Raw genomic sequence first — 16,193 nt, forward strand, 5'->3', positions numbered from 1 at the left:
TAATGCACACCCCACTGTGTCAAGTGAAGATACTAGGGACCAGGAAGGAAAAACAGTTAGTGTGATACAGTATGTGCAGGTTGGTAATGGGACACTGAAGCTTAATACTTTGTTTCAAGTCAGTAGTTGCTGTTCCTTCATTTTGAGCTGCTGTCCTGTGCAGATCTGCTAGGGGTTGGACAACACAAGGTCACACAAACTTGCCCTGAGTCCATTTGTCCTTAAATGTCGCCAGCGTTTGCACAGCAGGGACAACACTGTTCATTTGCACAAAGTGATAAATAACTGAATCAATCACTGAGGTGATGTCAGAGTTCAAGGCCTTTGGTCATTCTTTGACTAGCTCCTCTTGGATTACATTTCTCTGCAGTCCTTCCATCTGCAAGTTGCTTTTCTGTCTTAACAGAAGATAATTGTCCAAGAGAGTGCATGCGACTTTTCTCCTGTTTATCCAGATTATTCATCAGGCTCATAAAGGTTTCACTGCTTCGCCCCCACAGACTGCCCTGAGTCAGTCAAGCCTTGCACCAAAGCCCATTCTGCCCTCACCTGAGGGCCATTTAATAGAGAGAGCAAACACTGTTTCTAAGAATCGGGTTAATTTGTACATGATTTGGGTTCAGTTTTAGTAACAAAGTAATATTGATGGGGAATTGCTCCAACTAGGGATAAACATATGCAGAATGGTTTCATAATGGTGAGAGAAAAAAAGAAAAGCAAATATGTGTGCTTAATTAACTGCATGTAAAATGATATAAACAAGCTATGCTACATTCAGTGTATCTCTGCACATGTAGATGTGTGGACAAGCAGGAGTTGCGACACACTGTAAAGCTGCAGATGCACAAAGGCGCACACGTCAGACACGAAGAAGAACAAGTTTTTCTGCTGAAATGGGGTGAGGATGAATGCTTTAATTAACTCTTCAAGGTGAGGTAAGAATTATCTCTCCAGACTGCAGTGACACAGTTGAAGCTTGTAAACAAAAACTGCCTCAATCCCAACCGTTTCACAAATCCTACATGGAATCTCAGCACTCCGATATTCCCTCCACAGCCTCGCAGAGCCGATCGGAGCGGATGCTCCAGTAGCTTCATTTAGTGTTTTGCTGAAGAAACTTGCTGGCTGCCTGGATGTCCTCACTCTGCACTGAGAGGCTGGCTAATAATTTGTCAGCCCCTGTGGGGTATGAGGCCAGCATGTCAACAACGGGCCCAGTGTTCCTCGGGCCAGCTATGAAGATTAGAGTGATCCGGCGACTCTCCAGTCAGCGAGGGGTGTGTGTTGGGGGGCTGGGTGAGGACGGATACGAGGGAGAGTGGGTCTGTCTCAGTAAGGAAGTGTTGCTCTTGCTGTGAAGCAAACAACTTAGAGACCAGTAAATTAAAATGGGCGCAAAGGCATAAGAGCATGCAAATGTCATTTTGATTGTTCCTTCGATGTAAACCATGCCTGAGCTTTTTTGTCATGATTCATGTTGTGCAACAGTGTTCCCTCCTTTGCAGGTGAAATGGCTTTACCCCTGGAAAGGTACAGAAAAACACAGGAAGCATGGTGCCAGGCTAACAGGACAAAACATGCAGTTCTTCATTGTTTTTGACAGTTGAATGACACAATTATATCAGTTTTCATGCAGGATGACTCCCAAGAACTGCACCTAATGTACCTGCTGCCAAACAACAGCAGAGAAACAGCTCTCTGATCACGCCATCTTCAACAACACACTGCTTATCATTTTCTCCCCTCAGGCCTACATTATTAATTTGCATGTGCAAGTAAAGAGACAGATTACAGCAGCTCTACTAACAATGCAAAGAGTTTTGATGTTGTGACTCAAGCTGATAAAGTGCACGCATCTGGCATCTAGTGGTCAAATAGGGTAATTGTCTGTAGTTACAGTTTTAATGGGCTTTACACTGCAAAAGCACTGCAAAAACGCTGCAAAAACGCTGCAAAAACGCAGCAAAAGGGTAAATTAAATCTCAGAAAGACTGAGCTAAAAAATTCTTAAACTCCACTGAATTCTAATTTTATGAGTTAATGCAAACAGTTTTATTTCTCCTCTACAGATGACCAGTACAAATTTCCTCCAGCAAAACGTCAGTGATAGGTTTTTTTTCCCGTATGTACAGCACCTTGCAAAAGTATCCATGCTACATTCAGTGTATTTTCTTAAGTTACAACTATGAACTTGAATTTATTTTATTCAGATTTTATGTAAATGTTATGTAATTGTATGTGGATGTTCACTTTTGCCTTGATTTTTTGCATATAGGTCAAAAAGTTAACTTTGGTCTCATCTGGCCATAAAAACTTTTCAAACTGAATTTCTGACTCTCTTCCATTAAGGCCAGATTTATTTATTGCAGCACAAGCAACAGTACAGTCAACAGGTTCTCCTACAGACACACTCTGGATCTCTGCAGCTCCTCCAGAGTTACCATGGAGCTCTTGGCTGTTTCTCTGATTAATGCTCTCCTTGTCACTTGGGCAGTCTGGGTCTTTATTCATGTATTTGTTCATTTTAATTTGTGCTCTACGCTCTGCGTTTTCAGATGATAGACTGAACAAAGCTCTGTGTGCAGCACAGAGCTATAGAGCTCAATAATCTGACGCTGCTTTAAACTTCTCCACAGTTTTATCCCCCAATCTGTCTGCTGTGTTACTTGATCAATGTCAATGCTGTTTGTTCACTGAAACTAACTAACAAACCTTTAAAATGGGATAAAAGAAGTGTTATATCTTTGCTAATAAGGTGGATTCTAAAGGCATTTGATTGGACTGGATATTACTCAGGGGTTTTTATTTGTAGACATGCATAATAATTCTTTCCAATGTACAATTATGTGCTTCATTGTGCTGATATGTGATGCAAAATGCCAATAAAACCACCTTGAGCATGTGATTCAAACACACAAAATGTGGAAAAGTTGAAGTTGTAGAAATACTGCGTTACGTTAACATTGCAGCAACGAGTGGAAAATCTGTTAAAACATTGTGAAACAAAACAGCAAAGTACGTTCATGTGATGGTGACACACATCATCAATGAGAGTTTACCGTGACTGTACGACACAAAAAGGTACAAGGTGAGGCCATGCTTCAGAGGCAAAGCAGTTCAAGCATAAACAAGATTTTAATCTAAATCCACCACCTGCGCACAACGACAGCGGTTCTGTGCCCACACTAATCGCACACACCAGATCAAGGCAGGGGCATGTGAGCTTTTTTTCAAAGTTTCAGCAAATAAAGAGATCCCGACCATTCACTGAGATAATCAAACTTCAAACATCAGCTCAAGGCGCAAGAATGAGGTTTAGGAAGGAAAAACGGAGAGGCGGCACAAGAAGAAAAACTCTGGATTTCATCACCAGTCGTCTTACGTCAAGATGACTAACTAGATAGGCAACAGAATACCTCCCTTTATGTTCAGGAACAAACCCTTCCTGTAACTGACATGCCTTCAAATCAGGCCAGTTTACAAGATTACATTAAAAAAAACTGTCATGGCAGCAGAGAAAAGTTATGAATGGAGCCTGCAAGTAGTGCATGTAAAAGGTTTGCAGTTGAGAAGCAGAGCTGAAACTTTTCAGGAGCGCTCCTTTCTCTTCTGTTGTTCTCATGACCAATCTCCAGTCGTTTCTGTTCAACAATTATCATGTTGTTTAGGAGGACCTCTCAGTGATGACTTTGCATTGTGGGTTTTTTCCACAATTTCCAAATCAAATGAGCACTGCGCATTTGCTTTATGATTCAGAGGAATTCTTTCAACCATGTGAAGCACAGAGGAGACCACTCCCTGAGCTGATCCTGTTCGGGATTTTGCATGAAAGTGAAGCTACAAAGGATCAGCACTGACAACAACCCACTTCTTTCTTAGACTTTAATGTGCTTAATGTGTTTCCGTTTTGCCTTTGTCTTTAATTTTCTTCCTCAGGAAGCGCTGCATATGAATGGTTCTACACAACATCCCCACTTCCTAATTTTCATGGTTTATTTAGGTTTTACTTTTCAGATCAGTTCTTAGAGTGTCATTGGAAACAATTATTATTGCCAATCAAATAGATATTTTTGAACATTACATTGTTAGATTGATGTTTTAAGACCAGAGAAGTCCATTTATATCTTTCTTGGCATCTGACATTCTTTATAAATATGGGTAATAACACTTCATTCAATTTGCACAGCTGAGGTCCTTGTTTGTAAAATCAATAAATATTTAGAATAATTGTTGTTGTTTTTTAAATAATATAAATTATTAAATTAAATTGGTGGGTCTTCCCTTTCCGCAGTGGCTCATATCTCATGTCTTCATGATATAATTTATTAGTAAGCATTATTAGTCTGCATACTACTGAATTTATGTTGCAGCTTTGGGTAACTAAAGGTTTCAAATCAAATAAACTCACTAAAATATAATCAACAAAAGAAGTTCAAGTGGAAAAAAATCACATTTTTACTATTCATAGGTATGTGACCTTTATATCTTTAAATCAAATGAAGATTAAAGTAAAATTTGAAGCTAGATAAAAATAGTAATTTAACCTAAATGTTGAGATAATGAATGTTTTAAATCATTTGGAAAGCATTTTTACTACACAAGCTTGTATTTCCACAGTATTTTCCATTTCTAATCTGGAATGCAAAATATGTGTTGCACTATTTTAAACAAGCGCAGTTCAAACAGCTTTATGCAACACTTGAGGATTTAAAGTAAACTATGAAACAGCCGCGTAGTTTTCTTCACTTGACGAAGTCTGTCAGACACCCTGTCTAGTTTAAAACTTAATCAGACACTTATTTGCAAGTTCACATATCCTCTGTAGGTTTATGCAAATACCTTGGAAGGAAATATCAATGGATGAACACTTCATGCAAAAGAACATGCAAAATCAACACTGTGGTAAATGCAGAACTTGATACTAAACGTGTCAAAATGTGATGTAAGATCAAAACAACCTTGTTTTTTTAACATGTAAGTATCAGAATATAGATACGTTGGTGAGTTTCATGAGTGGCAACATGAACAATCTGTGATTAATGTATTATGGTGATGATGACCATCATATGTAAATATTAGCAGACAGCGGATGAGGTTTTGTTGTGAAAACAACCTGTGGTAAGTAGGTTAAAGGAATCCACATCATGAGCATCTCCTTACAGATAACTACTGCGATGTGTGAACCGCAGGCAAATGGCAAGAAAATTCACCGGAAAGATGAGCTCCAGCAGCTCACAGACACAGAATATGCAAACTTAGAGTTCCTCTGTCTTACCCTCATGATATGAAAACTGGTTTTAAATTGCCTGGCAGGTTAGACTGAAGATTTTATTGTCCTTCAAGCCTTAAATCTACACCAATTTAATTAAAATTCACATGAGAATAAAAAGGTTGACATAAGAACATGTCCAGCAAAAGACAAGTTAAAGCAAAAACTCAAAGTAAAGCTTCATCTCACCGTGTTTAGAGCTGGGGAGTACAAATTGGATTTTGTATTTTCCAGACATTGTAAAGGTGTTAAAGACATTTTTAGGTAAAAATTATACATATTTTTTTAGTTTCTTTTGTCACTAAGTCAAAGCGCTTCAAAGTGCGTTGTATCGGCTCCAGCATCACAAAAACAGCAGGCAGAGCCCGACCCCTGCCAACAGATGTTTGTAAGGAGGGAAAAGACTTTCATCTCGTATTTACATCACTCCTTCATTTGATCTTTCACTGACAGGCAGATGTATGCAGGCTTAGTATACATGGTGTAATTGCTTTAGCATTTTCAGGGGAGTTTCTACAGAAGTTGTGTGTTGCAGCCTGTAGGAGCGGGTTTATGTTTTGTGTTTTTGGTTGATTCTGCATTTTTGTACGTTGCTGGGTTTTGTTGTTAGTTACTGTTTCTCAAATTCTTGCGTTTCCACGCTTCCAATGTTTCCCTGTTGTTTACTGGGTTCACCTTGAATCATTTTCTCAATCGGTCTCCCCTGGTTCTAATCAATCACCTCTTTCCTCTCCTCTGTATTGACCACACTCTGTTTCTTTTCGGATTTGCTTTTTGTCTCCCTACTTCTTGCCTGTTTGTGCTTTCGCCTGCCTCCTGCCAGTGATAGGTCCTCTGCCAAGACAAAAATGAAATTTTCCCTCAATATTCGTAAATGTAAAAACCTGATGTGCAATATGTTGTATCAACATTTGCTAGTGACACTTTGTAGCTCTCATGTTACTATGTTCATGTCAAAGGAGAAAAAAAATATTCAAGAATTCAAAACAAATTCACTGGAAATGCTGAAGAAATGCAGAATAAATCAAACAGTAACTGCAGTCACATTCAATAAACTAGAACATGCACTCCAATCATGCTTGTCAGATTTAAAATGTCTTTAAAAATAATGACTTTTAAGCAGGTATAAACATACTTTCATTTGACACACTTTTTTTGTATGAAAAAATGTCCATTGGCCTGATGTAATATTCTAATCTTCAGTGTCATGTTTTCATTAGTTTGAAGCAGAAGATCACAGAAATAAAAAATTTAAAACATTGTTTGTTTGCAATTAATCCATGTTCAGTGTTTCACTTTGTGGATTGAGTTACTAAAATACATGGACTTTTCATTAATGCTAATCTTCAGTGTCATGTTTTCATTAGTTTGAAGCAGAAGATCACAGAAATAAAAAATTTAAAACATTGTTTGTTTGCAATTAATCCATGTTCAGTGTTTCACTTTGTGGATTGAGTTACTAAAATACATGGACTTTTCATTAATGCTCTGATAGTCACATTTCAATGCTTTTGTAGGTGCATGCGTTTTTTAAACAAAACAAAAAAACAAATGGTAAATTATTACTGTTGCATAATGCATTAGTGTTCAAATAACTATTATTCTTTTAGCTTTCATATAGTCCTATCTGTACCTTAGAACTGATCTGACATTCAAATAATTTTCTGTTTTGAAATATATTCATATGTTTTGGGTTTTTTTCTTGTTTGTGTGGCAATCCCTTAACTCAATGCTGAATGGCTGCAGGGGAATTACTGGTGAATTTGCATGTAGCCACATTTCTTGACATGCTGACACATATGTGCTCTGTTTTCCAGTCCGTCGCTGCAGTCTGCTGCTTATCTCCATCATGGCTTCTCTCTTGTATTTGCTGTGCGCTCTGTGCTGGACGTTCAGGCCGTGCTGCAGCGTCAGCTCGCCTGAGTGGTTCCAAAACATGACCACAAACCTCTTCAGCTTGCCTGGAGATGTAACTCTTGGAGGACTTTTTCCAATTAACCAGCAATCGAACAGCAGCGGTTTCATTAGTGAGCCGTACAGCATCAAGTGTGAAAGGTAATGTAGTTATGAGAAATCATTGCTTTGTTTTAGATTTTTTTTTCTGTTAAATGAGATCTAAATACATGTTTAAACTTAACCTGACTCTAATTTGTTCCACAGTTTGAATGAATATGGACTTGGTCTCGCTCTGGTGATGAAATATGCCGTGGATGAGATCAACGGAAAGCAGGATATTCTCCCAGGCGTCAAATTAGGTTATAAAATGTATGACACCTGCAGACACTCTTCAATCATTGTGAAGCCCACTATCTCCTTCCTCACTGAGAAAACAAGCAACGCTCTTTCTGTGGAGTGTAATTACACCGACTATGAAACCAGCATATCAGCCGTCATTGGTCCTTATACATCGGAAATGGTGTCAGTCATCGGAAAGCTTCTAGGTTTCTTTCTGATGCCTCAGGTTTGGACATAAATTCATCTTGCATTGACTGGCTTTGTTTTTATTGTTGAGGAAAACAGTAGAAAACTTTCAAATATTTATCATATTTGTATGTAGTTAAGTATTAATTTGTTCTTTTTTACAAAACAATTGTACAATTCTTTAAATGTTAAAAGCTAAATGACAAAATACATCATAGTTCAGAATCAGGATGGGATTTTTCTCCCAAACTATAAAGTGTGGCAGAGATCTAGCAATACTTGCAAGGTGAGTAAGTCTTTTGTGTTTGCACATGTAAATAGTTTGGTTTATATCAACACTTTTGAAGAAGAAAATAAACCTTAAAACTTCATTAGGTCCACAGAATCTTTATTGATGTCTTCTGAAATACATTGTTCTTATAACTCTTGTGTAGTTTAATAGTGCTATAACTATCTGTGTCCTGTGCTGAGCACAGGGATCAACTTCAAGTATAAACACAAAACAGAAACGCCACTTTTGCAACTTTTCAGCTAAAAATGAAAAAAAGAGCTTAATCTTTCCAATGACAAATTTTCCAGATCTGCTTAGTCCTGTCAGGGTTTCAGTAAGCAAATACATGGCTGGAAGGGGGTGAAGGCATGTGTCACAGCAATGCATGTACTCGATTTGAAGGCTAATAATCTTAGGTGCAAGCGATCTAAAGTGCATCTCTGTGGACTGAGTCTGAAATAACCAGAGAAAACTCTTATTAGGTCCATATTAGGAATCAACCAGTTGAGGAATCTCTATATTTCAGAATATAGAGATTCCTCATCAAATGGTATCTGAACTGATGCAGTTTTATTCATTTGTACTAGGAAGTCATAATGTCTATAGCTACAGTTCTATATAAAAAAACAACTCCAAAACTTATGCCATTTTTTTCATTATTTCCTTTTCTGTTGAAGTCTGAACGCCCACTATACACGAAATGTAATTCAACTTATACACAGAATCATTGTCTGTGTGCAAGTCATCAGAAATAGTTGCATTTTGTAAACTTGATTGAGAATTATTGATTAAAATGTTATGTTGGAACAAATGTTGAGTTTATTTCTGCATGCAAAATGATTTTGTTGCAAAATTATTTTCAATGGATGGTAACATCTGCCAAATTTGAACAAAGACAATTTTGTCTCAAATGATCGAATTTAGAAAAGTCCTGCCAACATTTATTTTATTTTATTGCATTAAAGTGCACAGTGCACAAATTTTACCAAAATTTTTGTTTTAAGGTCACGCAAACTATGTTGACTTCAAAGTTTATTTGAGATTGTTTCATAATGTGACTCTTTTTGCCCCAGATTAGCTACGGTGCCACCAGTGACAAATTCAGCGATAATCTTCTCTACCCATCATTCTTCCGCACGGTGCCCAGCGACAAATGGCAAGTGGACGCCATGGTTCAGCTCATGTATGAGTTTAACTGGACCTGGGTCGCTGTGATCGGCAGTGAGGAGGAGTATGGACAAAGCGGTGTGCAGCAGTTCTCCAAAGTAGCAGAGAATAAGTCTGTGTGTGTGGCCTATCAGGGCCTGATCCCGGTGTACACTGACCCAGGACCAGCAGTCCAAACCATCATCAACAACATCAAAACAACAGAGGTCAAAGTGGTGATCGTGTTTGCCCTCCCAGAACCAGCTGCATTCTTTTTTGAACAGGTTAGTGAAGAAGCATGGAGTGCTGAAAGAGTCCCACAATGTAATGAATAAAGAAATTCAGTATTTTACAGTTAAACTGAGAAAAATACACTTAAAAATTCATGAATAATTATTTCAGTTGAATTATGTATTAAAATCAGTAAGTGACCCCCTCAATTAACTTTTTGATAATTACTTTGGAACCAGATAATAGCACACACTGTATAAAAGACATGACCATTTTTGTGCTGTTTGACATTAAATCAGAGTAAATTTTTCCTGTTTTAGATTTTCTATGATTATCAAAATAATTTTACCCTTTCATGCATGAATTGTGATCCTTTGTGTCAGGATTTTTTTCCCCAATTTTTTTTATTTTTTTAAGGCATAAAAGAAAGGAAGGAAAAAAATGTATACAATTGTTTTTATATACATTTTTTATGGTTACAGTGGTCCATGTAATAAATTAAACAGCTATTGTAGTCTTTAAAATAGACTAATGTCTTATATGTTAACATTCACATCAGGTCAGGTATTTGGTTTGTGAAACGCTGATAAGAAAAGCATCACTAGCCTCTGATGCTGTTATATAAGGCGAATATATCAAATGTTGCAGAAAAATTGTGTAGTAGTATTTCTTTGTTACATTTTTTGTTCAACATATTGAACTGATTTTCTATTTCAAGTTTTAATAAATTAATTACACATTTTTATCAACTGTGGCACTCTCAGACCTCCATAAAGCAACAAAACTCATTACATTTCAAAAGCACATGCTGTATCAATTAAAGTCATCTTGTCTCATCTGTTCCAGGTCGTCCAGGAAAATTTAACAGGTGTGTGGATCGCCAGCTCAAGCTGGATAATCCACAATCGACTCATTTCCATCCCCAAGATCAAAGACATTGGCACAATCATTGGTTTTGTTGACAAGTTGAATAGTCTGGATTTGCTGAACAACTACACAGAAACACTCCTCAGAAAAATAAGTGAGGAAAGGGCAAATAATGCTACCATACAACCAAAGTCTCATGATCCTGACAATCCATGCCCACAGTGTTGGTACCTGTCACCAGCTAACATCACCTTGGTAAATGACCTTGCAGTGAAGAGACTGGGCTTCGCTGTATATTCTGCCGTCTACAGCGTAGCGCAGGCACTGCATACGTTGCTTGAGTGTGATTCAGCTGGCTGTAACTGGCGACCAGACTCAAAAATCTATCCTTGGAAGGTAACCCTGGTTAAAAGCCCGACAGCTGACTGAGCACAGCTAAAAATTAACATGTTTTTTAACATTTGAATTACATCTGGTTTTGCAGCTGTTGGAGGTCCTGAGGAATACTTCCGTTAACATAAGTGGCACAATTTTAGAGTTCGACAAAAATGGTAACCCAAATGTCGGGTACAACTTGGTGGAGTGGATCTGGGAGACCTCAGGCAAAGTTGCCTTCAAAAATGTGGGAAATTATTATCAAAACAAACTGTTCATCAATGCATCTCGCTTTGAATGGCACACTGAGAACTCAACGGTAAATTTGGTTACTCCTTTTAAATACTTAAGTCAACTTACATGAAAAAACATATTTGTTTTTTTTTTTTACTTTTCTTCTCAACATAACTGTTTCAGGTTCCTCTGTCGACCTGCTCAGCGCAGTGTGCCGATGGCCAGGTTCGCAGAGTTAAAGGCTTTCATTCCTGCTGCTATGACTGCATTGACTGCTTGGCTGGCACGTTCCAGGCAAATAAAGGTAACGTGATCGGCCATGCTTCTGTTATGTAAATAAGTAGATGTACGTTTAAGTAATGGGAAATTGGCCTTCTTCAAGATATATTTGTGAAAATGACAATTACATGCAGAGGTTTATCAATATGAAGTATGTAGGCTAATAAGCTTCATTAATCTACCAAAAATCTATCAGAAGGTAGATTTATTCTCTAAACCATAATATGAATTTAATAGTATTAATATTAATATTTCCATTAAGTAAAAGAAAAGTCACCAATTAAGATTAAACAGAGTGAAAGAATTCAAAATACTAACAAAGCTTTAATCGGTTGTACATTAAGAGTTAAAGAAGTGTCTCTGAGTCGACAACTGTGAGTTCTGATATCAAATCTTAATTTGAATGACAAAACAAAATGGAGGAGGAATTTTAAGCATCTGAATCAACTTTGATTTGTCAGCTTCTCATACCAGAACCAACAAAATCAAGCAGGAAAAAGAGACAGTGGGTCATACGCAGCTGTTTACTTTCTTTCTCCAAGCGACTTGCGTTTTTGCTCCAGGGTTCTTTCACCCTTGATGGCTCTTTTTCTCTTGACAGAATTAGATAGTTGTGTTTTTTTCTGCTCTAGCTTTGTTTCTGTTGTTTCGGCTCAGTTTATTCAAAGGGGTTGTGGTTCTCCGCTTTGGACACGGCTTTGAAGAGTGCTCATGATAAAAATCTAAAAGGGGTTCAAATATTTACATGGGGGTGCTGAGCATGGCAGCACTATGGATGAAAAACAACTTCAAATAAAAATTAGATGAACGTATAAAATGAAGAACAATGGCGTGTGATCAAAGGCAACTAGACTTCTCTTGTTACATGAAGATGTTTCACCCCTAAACAAAGATACTTCTTCAGTTCTGGACGTAGCTTCATGAATAGCAGTCAGAATAATCACACAAATAGGTGGCCTTCATCGTCTTCCAAGAAGGTTTCACATCAATTCACGCCTTGGGACGTGTACTGAAGTAACTCACATGGCATCTAGTTTGGGCCGTCAAGCAACAACAACCCAAACACTGAACTGAATGGAGGGTAGGGTCAATGACTCACGTGCTATAATGGCCGCATGAGTGACCTTAATTAATGTAATTGGTCTGACTACTATATAGAAACCTTTTACTTCCAACCCATGTTTAAAACTAAAGAAGCCTTTTGCCACAAAGACATCTTCAAGAAACAAAAGAAGATGTCAAGTTGCCTTATGCTTACACATTTACAATCACGCAATGCAGAAGAACATTCGAAACAAGGTGAGGGGGATTCTTGTTCTTGTGTCGTCGCTGTGAGAGTCTCAGAACTCAGCAGATGTTGGGGAGGGAGTCATCATCAGATGCTGGTTGTCCAATCAGAGGAAAACTTTGAAAAACGTACAGTCATGTCAGATTACACAACCAAGAAGGATGGATTCTATTTTTTTTTTGTCATATTTCTTAGAGAGAGAGAAACAATATATGTCAACAATCTGTTACTGTACATAAAATCCTATCTTTACACATTGAAGGTTTAAAAAATAATAATAATTAGAATTGTAACTCTTCAGAGGGAAAATTGAAAGTTAAACATATTAAGTATTAAATTCAATATTAAATAATTCAGAATTTTGTATATTGTTCACGTTTTCAGAATTCCTATATAAACAACAAAAACATTAGTAAACAATGACAAGAATTTTGACAAAATTTCTCTGGACATTACACAAGGAGAGGTTGTAAAAAAAATACATTTTAACATTACCTGAGTGGGATGCTGTGTTAGATTTAAAAGGTTCAGCAAGTAGTGCTGATGGTTGAAAAGTCGTCTTGAAGAAGTATATGTATCCCACAGGTCAATCTGCTATCTGCAAAAACCACAACTTCTTTCTTTTTTATATAGTTACTATTACCTTTAGCCATATTCGAACTATGATCAAATTCTGTTTCTTTTTCTATCTCTAGACGACATCCAGTGCGCCAAGTGTCCTGAACGTCAGTGGTCCAATGACCGCAGTACTAACTGCACAGCCCCCATTTTTGAAATTTTGGGATGGGACTCAGATGATGCCCTGAAGATTATACTGGCAGTTCTTGCGCTGCTTATATGTCAAGTGTCAGTGGCTGTCGTGTTCCTGATCCACCGAGGAACCCCACTGGTGAAGGCCTCAGGGGGAGTCCTGACCTTCCTGGCTCTGCTCAGCTTGATGGGAGGCTGTCTGAGTTTATTTCTCTTCCTGGGGGAGCCTGACGATGTGGTGTGTCGTCTTCAGCTACCACTCATCACTATTTTCCAATCTGTAGCCCTCTCCATTATCTTGTCTATCTCACTGCAAGTGAGTACTTTCAGGTGCAATACTGCACCCAAGTGGCAATATCTAGAAACTACATGAGCACAAGAAACTGTGTGGTTTGCAAATAATGACATTTGTAATAAAGTAATAAAATAAAATAATTATCCAATATCTTCAGAAAATAACTGATGTAAAGATAAATACAATAATAATTTTCATTCAGGAGATTAACTGATCGTTAATAAACAAGTTATCAGTGCCGAAAGTATGATATTTCTACTACCTAGACATTTTACGGATGTTTGTTGAAATAACATTGCCTGAGAATAACTTAATTAAAATATTTTTGTTTGTTTAAGTTGAGAAGGCATGTCTCCTCTAACTGCCTTTGCAGTTGTTTCTTTGTCAGATTAAGTCAGGCAGTCACAAAGGGATAACTTTAAGAATTGCACCTTTTAATTATAATTCAAACTTTTCTTTTCAAACAGATATTCCTTGTGACAGAGTTCCCAAAGAAGGTCGCTCCCCACCTGCGTACGCTCCGAGGCCCTGGAAGCTGGCTGTTTGTGCTGATCTGCTGTTCTGTTCAGGCTGGACTGTGCGGCTGGTTTGTTCAAGAAGAACCCTCTCTTACTGCGTATAAGAACAATATGGAGATCAATTTCATGAAGACCTTTTTGCCATGCCCTGTGTCTCCAGATAAACTTGCTGTCATGCAAGGCCTCAATGCTGCCATGGCCCTTGTGTCATTCATGTCCACCTTCATGGCAATTAAACCCCATCATCAATACAATCTTGCCAGGGATATCACCTTCTCCACTCTTATCTATTGTGTGATTTGGGTGATCTTTATTCCAGTCTATACAGGGTTGACAGCAAATATACTCACTGTGTCAAAGAATAAATCTACTGTTCATGTTTATTTCACTCTGGCAGGTAACTTAGGGCTGGTGGTTGCTTATTACTTCCCAAAATGCTACTTGCTGTTTAAGAATCCTGATTCCAACACTCCAGAGTACTTCTGTACTTTCTTAGAAGGCGTCCCACCAACACCGCCCCAGGAGGAGCCAGAGCCACCACCAGCCAAATAAGCTACCAACCAACTAACCAACCAAACAATCAACCAAGCAATCAACTAACCAACCTACCTACCTACCTACCTACCTACCTACCTACCTACCTACCTACCTACCTACCTACCTACCTACCTACCTGCCTACCTACCTACCTACCTACAAACCAAACAATCTACTTACCTATACCGACTGAACTCTATTAACCTGTTTATTTCACCTTAAATGTTGCCTGTAGGTTGACCTGCAGAGTTCAGCATGTGAATTACTCTTATGAAAAACTCCTCTTTCCAAATGCCTAATGATAGAAGAAGGCCATGTGCTGACAATCTTATTGCAAAGAAAATAAATAGGTATGATTGTACAACCAGCAGTGGTCTTATGTATTCACTCTTAGAAACTGAGCTCTGCTAAACATTAATAGTGCACATTTTCACAAAGGCTTCACTTTTAATAGAGAATACCTCCAGAATTGCATGATAGAGAGGATGTAATAGACTGTCTGTAGTCCTGATCTCAACCCCATAAAATCAATAAAATTAAGAAAATGATGGACAACTCTGACCATCCTCTTCATGAGACTGTTTGGGAAAACAGAGTGTCTTCAGTAAAAGGCTTCTTCAAATTTGCTGTAACAGAGACTGTTACAAAATGTCTTTCCTGCCAATAATCATCATTATTTACAATAACTTTTGAAGAATTTGAATTAATATGAGTTACAGCCCACTAATATATTTTTCTTTCAGATGTTAAATGATTTTAATAATACATTTCAACATTGTAACATATTTAAGTAAAAGGGCTTTTGAGAAATAGAAACTAAATTTTTCTTTCTTTCTGTGCTTTCTTTAATATGTATGAACTACGTGCTCCTTTTGGTTGTTTTTTGTGCAATAGTTACATTATGTTAGTACTTCAAACTGATTTTGTAAGATAGTTATTTTCTAAGAAAACTGTCCTGTTCAAATAATTTATTAGAAAACATTTATGTTTTCTAATAAATTATAATTAATTATAATTAAACATCACTTTCTCCAAAAAAAAATAAAAATCCTATGTGTCCTTATTTCTAAACTTTGTGGATGAAGTTTAGCTTTTGAAATAAAGGCTAAATGCTAACTGCTCACCAAAGTTTTTGGACAAGTTCATCCTGCAAAACCCTATTAGTAGCTATAAATAGTAAACAGAAAACCAATGATCTCAATGTGATCAATGTGATCTGAAACATTTTTTTGTGCCAAGTGTGAAATTTTGCAATAAAAGAATTAGTGGACTGGTTTCTGATATTTTGCTTTTATTTATTTATTTTTTGTTATTTAGCTTTCCTTTCTTAGATTCAACACACGTTCATCACATTTAAAATGGAAATGTGTCTAAAAATGGTAACATGTTTACATATAACTCAACGTTAGCAATCGAAATGTTAAATCTAAATAATATTAGACAGTATTAGATGCACATATACAGACATGGATATAAAGCACCTACAAATTCCTCTGAAGAACATAAACTTTGCCCATTTTCTTTTTTGAAAATTGCTCAACTTCAGTTTAACTGGATGGAGAAAGTTTAGATTGAGGTAAATCCATTAATGTATTTTATCTTCATCCACCACAAAGGGGAGCTAATCTTACAAAATACAACAAAACACGAATCGTCTGTTGTAATTACAGTTATTGTTCGTATATTAAAAAGATAAAACATTAAGAAGTCAA

General features: G+C 37.2%; 1 protein-coding gene across 1 annotated transcript; it reads left to right on the forward strand.

The window, feature by feature from the left end:
* Positions 1–7,020: 7,020 nt before the first annotated feature.
* Positions 7,021–15,739, forward strand: tas1r3 (taste receptor, type 1, member 3). Its single transcript, XM_008408583.3, has 8 exons — positions 7,021–7,324; positions 7,430–7,730; positions 9,035–9,391; positions 10,185–10,601; positions 10,690–10,899; positions 10,998–11,118; positions 13,077–13,447; positions 13,894–15,739. The coding sequence occupies exons 1-8, from the start codon at positions 7,119–7,121 to the stop codon at positions 14,494–14,496; spliced, it is 2,586 nt and encodes an 861-aa protein (XP_008406805.1). The 5' UTR covers positions 7,021–7,118; the 3' UTR covers positions 14,497–15,739.
* The last annotated feature ends 454 nt before the right edge of the window (positions 15,740–16,193 follow it).

Source organism: Poecilia reticulata, chromosome 5 (assembly GCF_904066995.2).
Source record: "Poecilia reticulata chromosome 5, P_reticulata-male-v2, whole genome shotgun sequence".
Taxonomy (NCBI): Eukaryota; Metazoa; Chordata; class Actinopteri; order Cyprinodontiformes; family Poeciliidae; genus Poecilia; species Poecilia reticulata.

Excerpts from the sequence above, each read along its gene's own strand:
- tas1r3 (XM_008408583.3), top strand. The coding sequence starts at position 7,119 with ATGGCTTCTCTCTTGTATTTGCTGTGCGCTCTGTGCTGGACGTTCAGG. Across the intron at positions 7,731-9,034 it reads GTTTCTTTCTGATGCCTCAG|ATTAGCTACGGTGCCACCAG; the intron begins GTTTGGACATAA and ends TTTTTGCCCCAG. Across the intron at positions 10,602-10,689 it reads CAAAAATCTATCCTTGGAAG|CTGTTGGAGGTCCTGAGGAA; the intron begins GTAACCCTGGTT and ends CTGGTTTTGCAG.